The 19843-nt window shown below is 35.0% G+C and overlaps 1 protein-coding gene across 2 annotated transcripts in view; it reads right to left on the bottom strand.

The window, feature by feature from the left end:
* Positions 1 to 19843, bottom strand: part of MARCHF6 (membrane associated ring-CH-type finger 6) — a 54754-nt gene that overhangs the window by 23076 nt on the left and 11835 nt on the right. For both annotated transcript variants that reach the window (XM_065831205.2, XM_065831204.2), the window contains exons 4-15: positions 16883 to 17026; positions 12604 to 12676; positions 10453 to 10621; positions 8822 to 9014; positions 8609 to 8670; positions 6684 to 6716; positions 5363 to 5414; positions 2646 to 2704; positions 1992 to 2072; positions 1342 to 1410; positions 1151 to 1225; positions 191 to 325 (exon numbers count right to left, since the gene is read on the bottom strand). In XM_065831205.2, coding sequence (XP_065687277.1) covers positions 191 to 325; positions 1151 to 1225; positions 1342 to 1410; positions 1992 to 2072; positions 2646 to 2704; positions 5363 to 5414; positions 6684 to 6716; positions 8609 to 8670; positions 8822 to 9014; positions 10453 to 10621; positions 12604 to 12676; positions 16883 to 17026 — 1145 coding nt within the window. The remainder of the gene's footprint in view (positions 1 to 190; positions 326 to 1150; positions 1226 to 1341; positions 1411 to 1991; positions 2073 to 2645; positions 2705 to 5362; positions 5415 to 6683; positions 6717 to 8608; positions 8671 to 8821; positions 9015 to 10452; positions 10622 to 12603; positions 12677 to 16882; positions 17027 to 19843) is intronic.

The raw sequence follows: 19843 nt of genomic DNA, 5'->3' as shown, positions 1-19843 counted from the left end.
GGAACCTCCTGGATTACTTATGCCCTGCTGTACTGTCCTTCTGACAGATATCAGGGTGGTTGATGTCCCTCATGAGGACCAGGGCTTGTGAACATAAGGCTGCAATACCCACACATGAAAGATTTAACTAACAGTTCAAGACACAAGCTTCTCTCACTATGTTACATACCAAACTTGTTCATAAACTTACCTCTCTCAGTAAAAGAATGAAGGATGCAAAATAAAAGACGTAAACCATTCCAACTAACCAGTGCAGAAACATTGTGGTACCTGGGGCAGACTGAAAGCTCAATTCTCTGTCTTTCAAAGTGGCATCAAACATCTCCTAGAAGTAGTAAACAAATATGAATAAAGTTTGAGAAACTTACACAGTTACTCATTTTGTTTACCCTGGTTTATATATACTACCAGGCATTTAATTTAAATGCCTGCCGTTTGCTAACACATAAATAATTATAGCATTTAATTAGAAAAAAATGAATAAATTACAATAAGAACAACAAATAAATATCAATTTCTGTTCAATTTCTTTTTCTGGCAGAAAGAAGAAGTCAACCCTAACACTAACATACACTACATAAGTTATAAATGAGTTCAAAGTGGCACTGTGATGGAAGCAAATACTATTCCCTTAAGTAAAATTCTATTTCAACTAAGACTACAAGAAACTAGTTTTCTCCAGTTGAAGGTAGTAACTTAGCTTTTTTCTCAGAACAGAAAAACTGTCCTTCTCAATTTCAAGCAAACACAGACTGTATCTTGTTCAAATCAGAAAGAGCTTGGACAACTATTAAAATATCAAGTCATTACCACTTCACATAAGATGGCTACAAAAATAAGTTTATTCAGTACACAAGTTTGCCTTTGAGTAAGTTCATTAGCACAGTGGTCTTGTAAATGCTGTAAAAAAGGATTAGGAACTTCTTATTTTCATAACAGCAAGTTAATTTGTATTTACTACCATAAAGGAAAACAAAAATAGCATTAAGCAGTACCTAAAAAATGCAATCCCTCTGGAAACACTATGTTTATAAAAAACAGAAGAGTGCTGTCAAACTTGTATCAATAACTCTCTTTTCATCAGAACTCTTTTTCCTTTAAATATGAACACCATTAAAAAATACTTTATCCCATTTATTTCCATTCTTACCAAAGAGCATATATCCAACCACCAACCACAGATGAGAGGAAACACACCAATTTCAACCACCACTAACAAGGAAACCTTTAGGGAAAAAAAGATAGACATCTTACTAGTTTAACAGAAACTGCTAAGAAAATTATAACGTTAGCTTAAATTGAGAGGGGTTTTTCTTGCTACACACAAAAAAATAGGATTACCTTGACAACAATATAGCAAACTCCTAATAAACGACGCGAGCGCTGGAATTTAACAAGTGCTGCCAGACCCTGAACAGTTTTGTCAAGAAAATGATACTGAAAAATACTTTATAACATAGTCTGATTAAGATGAAACACTATATTATGTGGCTTTCAGCAACAGGAAATTTTATAAAAAACAAAGTGAAACAGGAAGTATGTATTTTATGAGGGCTATATTTTCAGTATTGGCTGTGACTCTCAAAATCACAATCCGATGTGCAGGAGAAACCCCCCAAACATGCACGTAAAATAAATGAATGAACGAATAAAAAAATAACAATGCTACCAGCCTCCTTAAATTGAGTGTACAAAAGTTTCTCAAGAAATAAACTGTTGCCTTGAAAAAATCTGCCACAAGTAAGCACGTTTTGAAACTGAAGGCCTACCTTTAATGGTACCTTTCCTTTTCATGCATTCTGAAACGAATTCTCACCTTTCATATATACCTATATCTATGTATCTTTCTAAATTTTATTTTAGGAGGCAAAACAGAGACATGCCAATCAACCATTTTACCACATTTAAGTAGCACATTGGTATAGTGTTGTCTAAAGTTGAAGTTAGCTTTGTGTAAAATCTAAACCAGGTAACTGATGACAAAAGGATACATGACAAACAATTAGAGTCACTGCTAGTAGAACGTATCCGACTATAGTTGTAATCAGGCCCTCAAAGTGAGATGCTTGAACCTGGAGGGGAAAAAAAAATAAGGTTTATCAGTCTCTTAAAAGATTATCTCTCCTTTGTAAGTAATTAAGATAAATTTCATTTTTACATATTTTAACAATCCAGTGCTTTTTTGATATCTCTGTCAACAGCAGAAAAAGTTCACACTTACAGGAAAAGTCTAACAACTACTTTCTTCAAACATGAAACAACCTCCATATATGAAACAAAAAGTGTCACCTTACACGACCACACTATCTCCTAGCTTTCACTACCTGTTATTATCAACCATGAAAATTACTGAGTACACAAATTAAAAATGATATGAGGAATATGATGCTGTTAAGAAACCAAAAACTTACGCATTTTTTTTGTAAAAGAAGGAAACTTCACTTGTAATGTAAATAATGGAGGAAGTGGGAAAGATTGAGAGAACATTTGTAACTACAGATTTAAAAATGTCTGAGGAGAAAAAATAAGACATACTGCAGGTTACTTTTGTGATCACAAATAAAAGTCGAAGGGTGCTACAAAAGTACTGTAATTAAATAAATAGTGGCAAGTTTTTCATTTTGAAATTATAAAACAGTACTTACATATTCCTCAAAGCCCAGGCCAACAATGGAGAAGTGACCAATGTGGTATGGACAAAATGCTGCATAACGTAAGGAGAAAGAAGGGGAAAAAAAAGCCATGAAAGCTGCTAAATGGAGCCTCATTTGCAGCACATGTATTGTAATAAGGTAACTATTTTACTTATCCATTTTATGAAAACAACTAAAAAAAAATAGTTACAAGTGTTATATTTCTATAATTTTACAAACATTGAAAATCAGATCAGAATTCACACTGAAAGACTACAAACAATATAAAACTACACAGAATAAGAGGACAGCTTTCCTTACTAGTTCATCTTGCTGTGTGTAAATTAATTCAATTTCTCATTCTTATGTACTAAGGTGGTCTTAGTCTCATAGACTGCTGTAGGAACCCATCTGTATATTCACTCCTTCCCATGCAGTAGAAGACTTAAGTAGCCGTTTTACGTCTTGGTGAGATGGGACTTGCTCTAGCAAGGTTTCAGTTTTTAGTGCTTTAATTCTTAAGAATACTGTGAAAAATGAAAGCCCTTCAGAAATTTGCAAAGGGAAGAGATGATGAGGGGGAAAAAAGATGACACTCCAGTGAAGGGATGGGGAGCAACTGAGAAGTCCTACTTTGAATTAATGTACTAAAAACTGTCTTTCCTGAAAACTGACTCCTGTCAATTCTGAGGTCTCAGGAGGTATGAATTAAAAACCACAGCACTTTCCTCATTTTTGGACACCTCTTTATTTGCAACAGGATCAGGTAGTTGTTTGACCTCACTCTGTGGTCTTCCAACCAATCTATAAAGGATTACAGAATTCACCATTATTTTCCTACAGGAATAGGAGTAGTCAATAGGGAGTGGGCTGCAAAACCCCAAAACCAAAACCCAAACAACTAGGAAAAGATTTAGCAGGATTTGTATTACCCTAATCAATGACCAGAAAGTTTCAGTTTATGTCCCTTTCAGATAAATCAGCAGTTACTGGAATCACAAAAATGTGAAAGTGAGGACTTGAGCTCTTTCTGCCCAGTAAAGACAAGGAAAAAACAAAACAAAACCAAAAAAAAAACCAAAAACACAAACAAAAACACACTCAAAACTTCAATAGACATCAGACTCATGAGTTAAATTTGTATCTTTTTGACAGTGTTTTATGATATCAGAGTGCATTCTTTATCATGTCTTTTAAATAACTTTATTTAAGAGAGAATTTATAATAGATCCCTTTTAATAAAAAGCATGGAGGAGTACAAACTCCTCTGTGAGCACTACAATGAGCTACAGAAAATATGAATTAAGTCAAACTTAATTAACTTGTCCAAGAGAACACCACAAAAGATTTTCTGGACAGTAATTAAGGTTTCAAATGCTTTCCCTTCTATCTTCTACAAAGTACCTCCTGTGACATTGGAACTCACCAGGACTGTACTTACAAATAACTAGAGATTTGGCAGTTGTAAATTAAATGGTATTACTTAGTGGGAAAGACACTAAAAATAGGCTTGAGAGGCACAAATTAAATTCCTAGATCTCCTGCTCACTTGCTTGGGAAAGTCATTTCCCTTCTCTACTTGTTAGATTCCCACTTCTTAAAGCACACTTAGAGCTACTGAAAACACATCTATATTACAACCTTATTATTTATTCTTATTACTCACTTATTGAATTTAAATAAAGGGTTTAGAAATTTCATAACTAATGATCAGAAAGAAATAATTCAAGTATTTCCCAACTCCTATTATAACAGTTAATAGCGCTTTGTGAATTAAATATACATGATAATTATTTTATTTTCTTCTGATCTGCTGATTTGTTTCAGTAATTAGATGCTCAAACCACTGGTTCACTACTGCAAGCTCTACTTCGCCAGCAAAAATTTATCTACAGTATGACCTGAATTGTTAAAGCTCAAACTTTTGTGCCAAGAAAGACCGCTCAAAAAGAACAAAAGCAACAAAACCAATACCTTTCTAAACTGACAATTCAGAGCAAGTGTTGTTGATACAATAAAAACTAGTACATCTCTTAGTTTTAGCACATGATCACAGTTAACATCCATCTATTACAGTCATGTAGAAATTCCCAGCTCTTCAAAATTTACTTCATCATCCTTTAGCAACTGGAAATAAAAAGTGTATACACATATTTTTAAAATAGCTCTCTAATCCCTAGCTTTCAGACATACAGTAGGCTACTACACAGCTCTGAGTTGCTTTTGGAGCTGGTGGCATTCTGGATCCAGATTACCATGTTTCATATAGAATTAAGGTTTCACAGGCCACAAACAAGGCTTTGTTGGTACTAGTAAATACCAGTTTCTTAGTTACTTGGAGTATCTGAAGTTATGGGGCTTGTTATGTGAACTTAAGTTACTATTCTGTAAGGAATCTGGTTTCTTTGAATTCCAAAATACTGGGTTGCTCAGCTGGGGCAAACACAACTGGCTTCCACTTACTTTGGTAAACAAAATTATTTTCTGTGCTTTGGTTGACATCATTATGTTTTTGGTAGATTTCCTACTTTAAAGCTATGCACTTAAAGGAATTAAAATGATAAAACTAGAAGCAATAAAGATTTATTACTTATATTCTCAGTTCACTTGTGGTTCTATTTTTAGATGTCACAACTACTTTTATTCTGAGAGAACAGCCTTAAAATTAACCAGCATTATCACTTCACAAAGAAAGATCTTTTTTAAACCTAAAAGCAAATGATACTTACCAAACACAAGTATGAACAATGTATTTAAAGATACCACCCAAAAGACATGTTCCTGTGAGGAGTATGGGGGAAAAAGGGAGGGAGATGAAATGGAAACAGTATATAAATATCAGTCATTTAAATAAGTGACTTTACTTCTGTATCTAAACTTCTTATTTCAACTGCCTATTATTACCAGAACTTGCACGTTTCATGTTAGAGCCAAGAAATTTGCTCTAACACAAAGACCAAAACATGCAGAGCAGATTAGGAAAGCATTTGTTTACATTCATGAACATTTACCTAGATAAGAGTGCTTGTATTTGCTTTAACACTCTTATTTTGTAAAAATAGGCTTCTATTTTAAGAATCAATATAAGTAGTTCCACCCTTTAAAACAATTACATGAAATGTATGTGGATATTTGCTATATAAATGAGAAAATCTTCATCTGAACTTTTAACAATTAGACTTTGTCACAAAACTGACAGCTCTCACTCTAGAAGTGACATGCTGTCTCTATTTTTTAATATTACTTTTAGCTAAGACAGGACAGCCCTTCAAATAAATGATAACAAAGCCTAGTAGAAGATATGCATTACATATGTAAGAGTTTGTCAGGGACACAATCACCATGGATTCACCCACAGACAAATATTAAAAACCCAATAGCCTTTTTAGGAGTGCTTTGCTAAATTATAAAGATTTTTGAAACCAATTGAAACGATACCTGCTCTACAAGACAGACTGACTAGTGTGAAGATTTATTAAAAAAAAATTGATATGAATATAAATTAAAACAATATTCAGGAGAGGAGAAATTCTAGAGAGGAACAAAAACAAACAGAAACAAAAACCACCAAAACACAAATCAAATCCCAGATCGAGTCAAGAAACATAACCCGAAGATCTTAAGTTTAAAAATCTAGTCTACACTAAAAATTCACTAGTGGTGTTTGAAGTCAGTATGAGGACGCTATTTTAATCATAACATAAAGAGCAAAATTTAAGGCCAGAACACATGTATTTTCAGTGTATGCTTTTTTAAAGGGTCTATTTTCTATTTACAGCGGAGTATGTGATCCAAAGTTACTTATGTCTTTTAAGAAATCTTTTTGCCACTTTGTCATTTTGACATTTTTATGACACACACACACACACAATCCTACCTGTGAAACTCCTAAAAGAGACAGTTTGCTTGAACATGTTATCATATGAAAATCTCTTTAAAGATTATATATCATATGAAATTCAAATAGAATGATGTAAATAAAAAAAATACATTTACTTAAAAAAAAAAAATCCCTCTACAGAAATTCTTGAAATGCAGGATTTCACTTACCAAAAAGACCAGAGATCCATCAAGTCCAAGCATCTGTAAAGAATGAGAATTAATTTGATTTACTAACCAGAAAAAGTAAACAACACGCATCTAAAATAATCCTCATAGAAGCCTCTTTCTCACCAACTTTTAACGGTTGATACAGACAAAAGCTTTTTTTTAATCACTCAACTAACAGAACCTGGACATAAATTCTTAAAGATTAAGATAGAAATTAAGTTCTTGCTCAACACAGTAAACTCAATTGGTCAAAGGCAGTGATATACATGCAGAATATCTTTTAGTGACTGAACTGTTATTTAAAAACATGCTTAAATAACTCAATATTAAGATACAAGAACATTTTTTTTTGCTTCCTAATTGCAAAGTATCAGTTTATGTTGCACTGAGAAAAGTCAAATTCTAATATTTTACTTTCAATATATAAAAATAACTAGTAACAGGATAAAGTTGCTACACTGTATGCTATTAAGTTTAGAACGAAACTGATATAAAGCTAGGGAATACAGGAAACAAATCCTCCATCACTGCACAACTGTTACAGGAAGCATCTGCAGAACAGCCAAAACCAGAGTATCTATTAAAAAAAAACCAAACCAAAACAACTCTCCTTTCCCCCTCAATTCAAGGATTTCTTACTATTTCAATCCAGACACTCCTACTCCATGATTAATGCTGTAAAGCACCAGGTTCAAGGCTATTTTGTACCAGGATTTTGCACTAAGTTCCAAGATATTGCACATATTTTACAAAGTAAACCCAGATATAAATATTTGCGAAAATTCAGAAAGTTTGCATGCTGTTTTCACAAGATTAAATAGCAGAGAAGCCTACACACTTTTGATACTAAGTGCCAACTAGATGTCTATTGCCTATGCCAGCACACAGGATGTGAAATGGTTATGAGAGTTTGCTGAAACTGATTTCTATATTCAGGGAGAGGCATCAAAATATTTTCAGTGAAGAGTGTATCAACAATTCTCAGCATGTAAATAGGGTTCAGAAATATAAGACTTTCATCTTGAGATACACAGTAGAATGGTTCAGAAACCTGTATTTATGCACACCTTTTTTTCACTAAATATCTTTCAAAACAATCTAAGAAATTTTCACTAAATACCAAAACAAAATCAAGACCTGTCCATCACAATGAAAACTGTATTTCTACTACACTGCAATCAAGGCAACAACTATATCACAGCCTGCATACAGTAGGCTCATAGAGCAACTAGCTTTACAACTGCCTGCCATATGCAGTAGTGACACTGGTAAATCACATGTACCTGCTGCATCTACCTTCATGTAGATTTTGCTGCATGTGGTGAGCTTTGAACTCAGATGCTGGCTACTTCTAAACCAGCTACAAAAAAACAGTTTCTGAGTCTCCACACTGCTCTATTAATACAGTGTACAACATGCACTTCATGCTCTAATTATGAAATTTGGGATCTGTAAACAAAACAGAAGCAATGTTCCATTAAAATGCTCCATCATTTTTCTGAGAAATACATTTGTCTTTTGCAAACCAGTAAATAAATTGACAAAAATTTCTGGTCGTCTCTTCCTTTTAGTTTAATGCTTTCAAGAACACAGAAATTAAGCATTAAACTATATATAACACCTATGCGCTCCTCATCTGACCTAGCATCCTCAATGCAAGCTGCAATTAATTTCTAAACCTGACCCAGTTGAAGATTTCAGAAAAGTCTGTTCTAAAATATATTTTAAGCTGCTTCTGTATTTCAAATCAAGAGAAATGTTTTTTTGACAGTTAACAAGCAGCATTTTGGTTTTAATACAATGACTTTTTTAGGTCACTAAAGCTTAGATAATGGTATCCAAATCTATTCCAAAAGGATTTTAACACATCAGTACTCCAAATCAAGTATGAGCCTGAATTATTCAAGAAAATTATTCTTACTCACTCGCTCCCAAGTAAGCTCTTCTGCTGCTCGATCCCATTCCAAAGCATTCCAGTTCATGTCATCTGAGGAGACAATGGCCATTTTTACAACTGTTAGACTCACCCAAAACAAGATGTATCCACTCCATGCTATGTTTTAAATGAACAATTTCAACAATTTCATTTACACTAAAAAAAAAGAACTAGAACATTACTGTTTTGAGTCACCTGTTACCTTGTGCTCCATTGTTTGCATCTGCTGCATCTTCTACTACAGCATCTTCTTCATCTTCGTTATCTTCCTCCTCCTCATCTACTTGCTCTTCTTGGATTTCAGGGTTCTCACCTACAACTACATTCTCAGCAGCCTGGTTAGCAGGTTGATCAAGCACAGCATTTTCAACACCTCCATTTACAACAGCCTGAGCCTGCAGAAACAGGATTTAGTAGTCAAATAAATTGATCAACCTCTCTCTGGATTTTTATCCTGTAAACAGAAGAAACTAATAGTATTTTTAAAAATGTTATTAATGTAGTTTTTTATATAAGCATTGAATTTGGGACCACTAAACCTTTTAGAAGAGGAAGAGAAACATTTGGACTTCTTCATAGAGTAGCTAAGGTTGGAAAGGGCCTCTAGAGATCGTTTAATCAACCCACCAATCTACTCAAAACAGGGTCAACTACATCAGGTTGCTCTGTTTCCAATTGGCTTTTGAGTAACTCCAGTGATGGAGACTTCACAACCTTACAATCTCGCTCACAACCTTACAACCCTGCTCATCAACATGTTCCAGTAATTGTTCACATTTACAGTAAAAAAAAAAAAAAAAAAAAAAGAAAAGAAAAAGATTTATTTTAGTTTTGTCTAAATGGAATTCCCTGTATTTCGAGTCCACTGCCTGTTGTCCTGTCACTTAATACTAGCAATACGACTCTGGCTCGCTCTTCTATACATCTTCCCATCAGGCACTTATACACACTGATAAGGTCCACTCTGAGCTTTCTCATCTCCAGGCTGAACAGTTCCAGCTCTCTCTGCCCTCCTCATATATCAGATGCTTGAGTCCTTTATTTACTTTTGGTGGGTCTTCACTGCACTCATCCAGCATGTCCATGTCTCTCTTGTACTGGGGGAGCCCAGAACTGCATACAGAACTCCAGATGTGGTCTCACCAGTGCTCAATAGAGGGGAACTCTCTTGATTTTATGAAAACTATAATTACATCAGAAAGATGATAATTCAAAGACAGCTCAAGTCAGTCCTCAAGCTGAGGATCTCTGTCCGTCTTTAAAAAAATTACATTTGTTAACAAAAGAAAACAAAACTCTAATTATTTCCCACCTACGCACATCTTGCTTTTATCATCTCTTCTCCTGCCCAAGAGGCTCCTCTAAGCACTAAAGGGGCGCATGTGTGTGTGTTGGGAGATGGGGGGCGGACAGAGAAGTTTCAATTTCAGAGGTTTCAACAAGACCTCCAGCTGCTTTGAGAACAGTGAATTGTTACCTCATGAACTACTGAAATACTTATGAAAAAGACAACACAAAAGCAACCTGCATCTTAATGGACTGCGGCTGACAATTTTTGAAAAAGTGTAAAGATAGAGACATGAGAATCTAAATAATGTTAAAGTTACTTTCCAAAAATTATCCTATAACAAATCCGTTAATATTCCATTTTACAGAACTTCAAAAATGTAACAGTGGTGTCATGGAGTTTATAGAGGAACACACGTTCAACTTCAGCTAATAAAGATACCATGCAGTAAAATAACATAACTGTTGGGTTCTAATAATGTATTAATTCACAAAAAACCTACATTTTCTAAATTTATCATGAACTACTGAGCAGTTAAGTTTTACCTCATTTTGTTGACCAACACCATTGAGTGGCTGTTGCTGATTTTGTTCCAACCACTGCGGTGCTCCTCCATGAACAATCTGTTCACGTAACCACACAAGGCTGATAAATGCACACAGAGTGCATGTAACCACAAAACAGCCCTGCAAACAGTCAGCCAGTAAGTTCTCCCTGTTAAAGAAAGAAAAACACATCAATGACAAATATATTTTGCTAATAAGACTAAACTTAGTCTTTGTTAACGACCACAAATAGACCCTCCCAGTCCAAACTGACATATAAACTAGTATTTCTGCAAAAAGCTCAATTTATGTGTCTAGATGAAGAAAGCATCTAGACATAACTTCTATTTAATTTTTAAAAAATCTGTTCAAAGAATGTTTCTCTTTGGAAGGCTGTATGTACCCACATACAAATGGTTTTAAGTGCCAAGATAAACACTGATTTGGAAAAGATTTTATTTCCCTCTGGTTTGGTTTGTGAAATTGCTACTGTTTAAATATAAATATTCCTGCAAAACAGGATCTGACTCAATATGAAGAAAAACTTCAGGAGTGGTTCAGGAAACACAATCTTTAAGAATAACAGAAACACAATAGTCACTAAGTAAATTATTTGCTATATTAAAAAGCCTCTTTAAATGGCTAGATGCACAACATCCAGTACACTGAAATATTTTATCTTCTGAGCTACCCTAACCAAAAGAATGGAACTGCAGGGTTCACCTTCGACTGCTCTACATTTCAGCTAGTCTTTTACCCCAGGTATTATCTCCATAGTTTAAAAATCCTAATCTATCAAGTCATACATAACTCTAAAGCAGTAGCAAAACGAAGTTCAGCTAGCCACCTGAAATGAGGTTTTCATGCAATACAAGAGACACTTAAATTGACTTAAGCAACTCTCATCCCTAATTCCAGGTTCCCCCTCCCACCTGTTTCCACCCTTGTAATACTCCTTGACCACAGTGAATTTGCCCAGGAAACTAACCAACTACACTGTGTTCTTTAAAATAAGTAAGAAATATGCCACCATAGCCCTCTGCCATTCCCAAAGAAGTACCAATCTGGCTCCATGCAGCCCCACAAACACTTGTGTCTGCACAGCACAGTGTGTACCATGGGGACAGGACATCCAAAATGAAAAGATGACACAAGATGCTATTGAAATTTACTCTGTCAAAGAAATAAATGTCAAAGCACAGCTTCACATGTCATTAAAATCTGACATGTACTTGAGTCCTTTATTCTCTTCCTAGACTGTAAAAGACATGAGAAGAGGTGCCCTAGGTTCAGTTGTTTCAGATTCTTCTCAGAAATATAAAATTACACTTACTGGGAGATAACAGGAAAAATACTGTTATTAATCTCAAGCAAGCATGTCTCTCTGTTAACAAAAATTAATTAAATACCACAACCTGATGTCTCAAATCAAATAGCCCAAGTGAGATGACTTAGCCAAAATGCACAGGAAATAAATTCAAAATTTGCTTCATGTGCAACTGATTCTGCTCAAACTGAGTTTCAGTTCCTTAGGTTCAAGATAGTGACAAAAGTAAGAACCAGACCGAAACTCTGTTGTGTTGGTATTTACTGATTCTTAAGTAAAATTGATTGAGAAAAGACAAAAATAGACAGCATTCAATAGATTTTAATGCTTCAATCAACATACATTAAGTGTCAGTTAGAAGGCAAGCCAATAATAAAAAAATCCCCATCACATAAGAGACTAAAGATGGATAAAATTAAATTACAAAATAAAACAAATGTAATGAAACAAACAGAACATTATTGGCAATATATATTAATATTCTACTATATGGCATCTGATTTAAACTGTAGGATTTTTTTATTATTATTATTAACTGTAATTTTGCAGTGTAAGATTTCTTGAGATCAAACACAAATCTTCATTAACCAGGTCCCATTTTGTAAAGTGAGTTTTCCAACTCAAAAAATCCTGAATAACAGAACCTCATCTAATACTGGTGGCCATACCTCTCATTATGCAAAGAGTAACAGGCAGCTGCTCATGTAAGATGATGGAAGATGACAAGCATAACCAGAAGAAAGGGACACTATGTTCCAAAGGAACCATTTTCACAGTAATCTGACTAGAAAAGTTATTTTATATCAAACTGTTCAAGTACTTACGTTGACAGAATATCTAACGGCAGTGTCAGTAGTGAGCTCACAGAGCCAGTAAACAAGCACTTGTAGATACGACCTGCATGAAGAAACAGAACCGTGGTATAAATTCAAATCTGGTTGTAGTCTCACTTGAAAAGGAGCGTAGGGTATCTCTTTTCACTTGGTGTTCTAACTAAATTTATGACAAAGAAAAAAATCTCAACTTTCAGCGAACTAACAGAACTCAAGACCATACACAACCTCATGGAACAAAGCTGTATTTATCTCAGCTTTCCTAATAAAGTATACATTTGTGTAAGAATTGCCATACTAGGTTAGACACAAGACTCATCTAGACTTGTCTCCCACACTGGCACACCAATGGATACCTAAGGAACAATATGGAAGCATAGTAAAGATACATGTAGCAATACTTCCTCAGTACATTCTCATTTCCTTCATGCAAAGCAGCTCAGATTCTGTGTCACAATATCTCAGTGTTTATTAATCTTTGATGGAATTTTTCCTCCCATTAATTCGTTCCATTACTTTGAACCTGTATAAACTTTTGGTATTATGAGTCTCACCATTTCATTAGCTGTTTTAAATAATTGTTTTATGGATGACTACCTGAGGATAGTTAATGGTAGCTTTTTACCACAATTCTTCAGTCAAATAATCTGAAAAGTAGGTCATCAGGGTATATAGTCTACTTCAAAAAATCAGGTTCAGATTCATAGGAGGATGACACAGATGCTCAGAACAGGGTGAGGGAAGAATGAAAGCACTCATATCCAGAAATACAATTCTTAAGATTCTTACTGCACCCTTTAGACAGGCATAGGTACCCAAGCATGTACTGGCACACTATGGTTCCTGTGACCTAGAATAAATAGCTCAGTTTTTAGCCCTTGGTTAAACCTGTTTGGAACATACAGAAAGTTTGTGTTTCTACATCTCTCATGAACCAATCCACCAGAAATGCCCTGAAGGTCTACTGTTTATGCTCACCTTATATATAAGACATAATATAGCGCTTGGAGGAAGTTAACATTTACATCCTCAGTGCAATCCACCCCTCCTACTGAAGTTCTGACATTGGACAGAAAATAATACAAAAATAACAATGCAATATTAAAAGGTCTAGAGTAAGATAGAACACAAGAGAGACAATGGCTGTATGTGATCTAATAAAAATGTTCAGTCTCATTGTAGTCAGTACTACTGATACATTTTTACTGAACAATCACTGAATCAAATTTAGCAAGATGATACTGATCCTCTGCTTCCAGGGAGTTTCAATACTCTGCCTACCATCTAGCCACACAGCAAGGGAACTTCAAAGAGGCTAGATATCACTGTGAACTTTGACAGGCAGAAAAGGTCAAAGAACACAAGCCTTATAACTTCCAATTACCCTACACTGGAAGGAAACCCTTGCAACAGAAGTCATTGCGAGATTTTATGGAATAGAAAGGGGATTTTATTACACAAAACCCCTAAACAAACTGATCTCTAAGCAATATATTTTCCCTCACAGATTTCACTTGCTCACTCGCATACAAGCACTAACACATGTATGTTCAAGTGGTGTGGACAGGATCACTAGTGGATAAGACTGAAGACAAAGGATACTAGCTAGTAAATCCCCATTTTATATGTCTTGGATTCTTCTTAATTTGCATTTATGAACTGATTTTAGACTTGCCTTTCATACTCTTCATGAGTGGATGCCATTTGGAATCCTTGCCTCACTGTTTTGTTTCACCCCTCTTGAGTCTGAAGCAAAATTCAGAGCTCTCCTGTTTTCCTTATCTGTATACCTTAAAACTCTAGTCTTGTTTTTCATTTTCTTGACACCTTTAGTCTGTCTGTTTTACCTCTTGATTTGAATGAAATCACATATACAGAGCTCTTTGGCAACCACCAAACACTCCTTATAGCTCATCTGCTGGTTCTTCTGGTGCTCACATAAGCAATTCCATTCATACTTATTCATGCCAATTTAAGTAGATCTATTACACAACCCCACAATTTTAACTGCTACATAATTACATGAAACATACATAAACCATTCTCTTCAGCTGTGTTGTGGTGGGGTTTTGTTTGTTTGTGTTTGTTTGGTTTTAATGGCAACTGAATCATTCCAGAGAGGTACATTCATGTGCCATATCAGTGTGTGAACAGCAGATTTTTAAAATTTGAGATAAAGGAGGTACTTCAGACAACTCTCACTCTAGGATTTCCTAGTGCCTTAGTATACACACTCACTTTACTCAGTGTGTATGTCTCTCTCTTACTCTGTGTACTGTGTAAGTACCTTGGGTATTTCACCCTACAAACCATTCAGCTAAATACAATTATCACAGAGAATAAAATCACTTTGGATTAAATTGGTCCAATTAATCCTACTTCTCTGAACAGATTGTAGAAAATTGCATAACTGGCTTTTTTCATCCACTAATTTAAATATGCTTTGTGCTAACAGGATACTAACAGCATAACAGGGCCTTCTGGAATTATGCTGAGAGTGTGCACAGAGAGATAAATTCCTTTTACTTAACCATACAAGATGGGCATGCAATAAAGAAGTCAAATTACCAAAAAAGACTGTAGAATTTATCCTACAGTGGGATAACTGCATGACTAGCACATTATTCCGGAGGACAGATTTGTTCAAACATACATCAAAGAGATGGTACATCTGACAAGTTTTTTTTTTTATGCTGCACCTTTTTCTTTCAGAAATAAAATAATGAGAATACTACTTCTTTGTGAAGTCAGCCACACACAATGTGACAGAAATGAGGAAGGCAAAAGACAACAATAAAAAGTATGTAAACGTTACAGAAAAGTAAAGATTACATTAAAGGTATCTAATGTAAGAAAACAAAAATCACATCCAAGAGACAGATTCTGACAAATTTCAAAAGTAAATGGATTTTTCAAGGTTTGATAGACTGAATGGCTCAATCATGTTGGATATCTTCCTGTGCAAATACACTACCCTTCACAAAACATTAATTCTTAAAGGAATACATAAACAGGGGTACATGTGCAATGTGAGAGACAGACATTAAGACAATGTTAAAAAAAAAAAAAAAGGGTCGCTCATAAATCAAAATAATAAGTCCATTACACTGGCTTAGTAAACAAGTATTAAAAACCAAAAATAACATTTGCTAAAAAAAAAAAGTTTTAGATAACCAAGTTATAGGTGGTGACTTCCTGCAATACTTCAGTATTACTGAAGAGCCAGCATCATGTTTTCAGACAGTTATGAAACATAACTTCCTTAATTAACCTGTTGAATATGATTTTGCTGTCCTTCAGAAGTTTAGTAAGAAAACTGTATGTGATTCACATTTTGAAAGGCAACGCTGGAAAACCAAGTTTTAATCTAAAAACCAAGTGAAGAAATTTGAATTATGTTTTAAGGCAGAACAGTTTCTAAACCTTGTTTAATCCATGCCCAGAAAAGCTCTTGCACAGGAAGAATAGACTGTAGAAACAGGATCACTTGTTTACAGCTGATGCTGTGCTATCCTCAAACTAACTCAGTGGCAGCTACAAATAAAAGCACAAAACACACTGAGAAACTGTCTAGGGAGACACATTCACTGTCTCCCTGCTCTTTTGTTCAATGGGTATACTACTTTGTAAAGATGCACTTCCAATTATTACCTTGACTGAACACTATAAGCCTTTTGTCTTTCTTCATCTGCTCTGTATTTTAGCTTGTTGAAACATCAATGGTTCTCTGTATTTGAAACATGAATTTCAAACTGCATACTACAGTAACTTAAATGTGAGCTCTCTTTTTCTGTTAAATTCCTTTACTACTTATAGGCCTTTGTTTAAGATTTTTTAAAGAAGAGTTTTACTAATCAGTTTATGTATGACTGTAAAATAATTTCATTTTGCATACTAAAAAAATATTGCACTTCCATTTATAGATGGTCAGAAAAAACAGGACAATTCTTCTATCCAAGTATTAATAAACTTATCAAGAAAACCCTTCTATGTAGATGTTAAAGAAGATAATTGAAAAGAGGCATTTTGTTGCAATAAGAAGTTTAAAAGCTCTTTTATGTATTTTCTCCTATCTCTTACCACCTTCCTGCATCACACCACTGGCTTTAAGAGTCGAATAGTTAGAAGTTCTGAGTGAAAATAAGTGAATGACTTGGAACTTACGATTACTCTGTTTAAATAAATGAACAATGGTCTCACAAAACTCTGTTGCAGGAAGTGGCATATAAGTGCATATAAGAGTATTGCAGTACAAAAAATTAATACTTACATGCAGTAAGAGGTACTACTCCCAACCATGCAAAGGCCACAAGTGTATAATGAAACCAGTATCGTATTGCTGTGCCAATACTCGTAACCAGTCCAGCAAAGATGTCTTGGATTGGAAGCCGTGAAGGCATATCTGGGGAATAAACTGTGTAGAAAAGGCACTTATGAAACAGTTCTTCCTTTAAAGAAGCCTTTATGTAACAGCCCTGCCAACTACAAAATGTTTGTATTTGGCAAAAGCTTACTAGAAGTACAAGCATATTTTACAGACTCCCAAGAGATGACCCCAAACAAATAACAAAAAACCCTTCACATGACACATTTGTTACATTGTGTACTGAGTAGAAAGGAAAACTTTAATAAACTCTGAGCTAGTTGTTGACTTAGAGAACTTTTCTTTATAGCTTTATTTATCAGCTCTAAACTCTGATTATCTCAAAACAAGTTCAAGCCTGCAAGAAAAAGCAGATTCTAAATTCAGCAGCCCTCCCACTCAGCACTACCTCAAAGATATCCCTGAGTGTTATTTATAAACCTAGTTCAAGGAAAGAGCACAAGGAACAAGAGCAATCAGCAGTTTTGCATACTGTCAATTTGTGCTGGATATTTTAGATTCCACTTGCTCTCCAACAGCACACACACACACACCAAACAAACAAAACACCACAAGCAAGCAAACCAACAAAAAAATCCTCAAAACAAACTGGCAAAATGAAAGCACCACACTGACTGGAAAACTGAAGGAAACTGAAGTATCTACAGACATTGACATTTACAGAATTACTTTTACTTTCAATGGGTATCTATTTCATACCACACAATATTTCTTTCAAGGTTAGTCCTATTACAGAACATAATGCAAATCTCTCAGCCTGTATAGACATTTTCATAATAGTTCTTGACTTTTTAAATTCAACATCTACATATTACCTATACCTCTCTCTACTCAAAAGCCAAGAAAAAACATGAAAGGGCTGCTTCTTTTGCAAACAACTACAAAACATCTATCTCTAATAGTTTCATTACATTTCATTAGCTTCTACACACTTATATGGATGCCAAGAAGTCATAATGCACAGTATCTATAACAGACTTGAATAAAGAAGACAGATAAACTACAGTTAGGAGTTGCAAAAACATCGCTACTTGCATGTTTAACGGTTATGTTGGAAACAGCTGAGCTTGCAGATTTTATCACATTTAATTAATGGACTATTTTTAAAAACATCACATACTTTTAAGTACATAAGGAAATCCGTTTTTTGTAAGAACTACTAGAAAATGTTTTCCTTCCCTCTCATGGACAATCCTTTGACTTAAAAATCTGAGAAATACTGCTTCATGCAATCTACCTGCATTCCCCCTTTTGTCTAATTAACATCTCTTCTACCTTTACCTGTATTCCTAATCATCCTTTTACTAATCTCAGAGACAAAGCCTCTATTGGAGAAAAAAACTTCTTTTTTTGTAAAGAGAAAAGAACATAGAAAAGCAGTATCAATGTGCAGAAGTAGACAGAGAATGTGGAGAGTTTGGTGCACTTAATGTGTGGATTATATTTGACACAAAGTAACAACAAAACAGTAACCATAAGACAAATAGTAACTGGTTTTAAATTTCAAAAGGTTCTTAGTTGTCAGGTATCTGGCAAGGAACTGGAATTTCTAAAACAAAGGACTGAAAATATGACACTAGGGAAATGCAGCTGTGAGAACACAGAGCAGTAAATTGAAAGCAGGACATAAACATACTTTGATGCTGTCTACCAATTTACAATTTTCTTATTACAGAAACAGATTTAGTACACAATTTGGTAGTACCATAGAAAATGCCACCTGACGCCTTACTAATGATATCTCAGCCCACACTGAACAAACATTGTGGAAAATTATCAGAGGAAACAAGTAAACCTTTGTTAAGGGTGCTAGAAGAATACTTAAGAGTATATTTGTTACACATGGTATCACTCCGACAAAACTGAACTCAGGAGATACTTTGAAGCTTATATTTTTCCATTTTCAAAAAATATATTTTGATCAACACTTTGGAACCGCAACAGAGGTTATAAAGAAAACATTAGTGACAGATTTGTTAGGGGAAGCTGGGACAGTTTAAAGTTGTGGTTTTTTTTTTTTTCTTTTAAATCATCCTTCTGGAATTACTGAACACTCACACAGGGAATTGTAAAAAAGGATGCCCATCCTAACTCAGTAAAGCTGAAGTGGTTATAAATATTAGCACCACTACATACTCATTTTTCTAAAATCTTTAAGATTACAACTGAACATTCAAATAAATGCACAATGTAGCTATTACACAGAGAAGACAAGCTACATCCACCAGATTTTATCAATTTTGTGACTTTTGATGATCTCAGAAGCTGGGGTGGGGCAAGACTGCTGTTTTTCCTCTGCTTTGCACCACCTCAAAATATGTAAAGCTTCTACCACTCGAAGCTTTATACCTTGATGACAAGATAAAGCCCTTCTATGTCCTACAACATTCAGGTGGGTGAAAGGCAAAAACTCCTAGCACAACAGGAACCCCATGTGCACAAGCACACTGCAGCACTGAAACCTGCTTCTAGTGATTTTCATAGCTAATCCCCCCACTTGCGTCTGTCATCATTGCATCTGACTGTCATTTTGTCTCCACACTCCACCTCTTTCTTCCACACCCCGCTACCACTGTGGTGTTGGAGACTTTGACCCCTGCCACTGCAGTAAACCTCCTCATCACTCCCTTTCGCACACGTGCCTTCCTTATCCTTCCTCCATCCCTTAATTCCCATCCTGGTCATCTTTCCTAACAGTTTGAGAAACTGATTTCCTGCATTATTTACCACAGTTCCTCCAAATAAAAATCTCTCTACTAGAGGCCAATTAAATTTTCCTTCTCCTGGAAAAAATAAGGAAGAAAGCAGACAGCAATGATGACTTGTTTTCAGGGAAACAGTTTGCTG

This window comes from Patagioenas fasciata, chromosome 2 (assembly GCF_037038585.1).
Source record: "Patagioenas fasciata isolate bPatFas1 chromosome 2, bPatFas1.hap1, whole genome shotgun sequence".
Taxonomy (NCBI): Eukaryota; Metazoa; Chordata; class Aves; order Columbiformes; family Columbidae; genus Patagioenas; species Patagioenas fasciata.
Note: the sequence above shows the minus strand (reverse complement) of the source record. Positions and strands in the feature narration are given on the sequence as shown.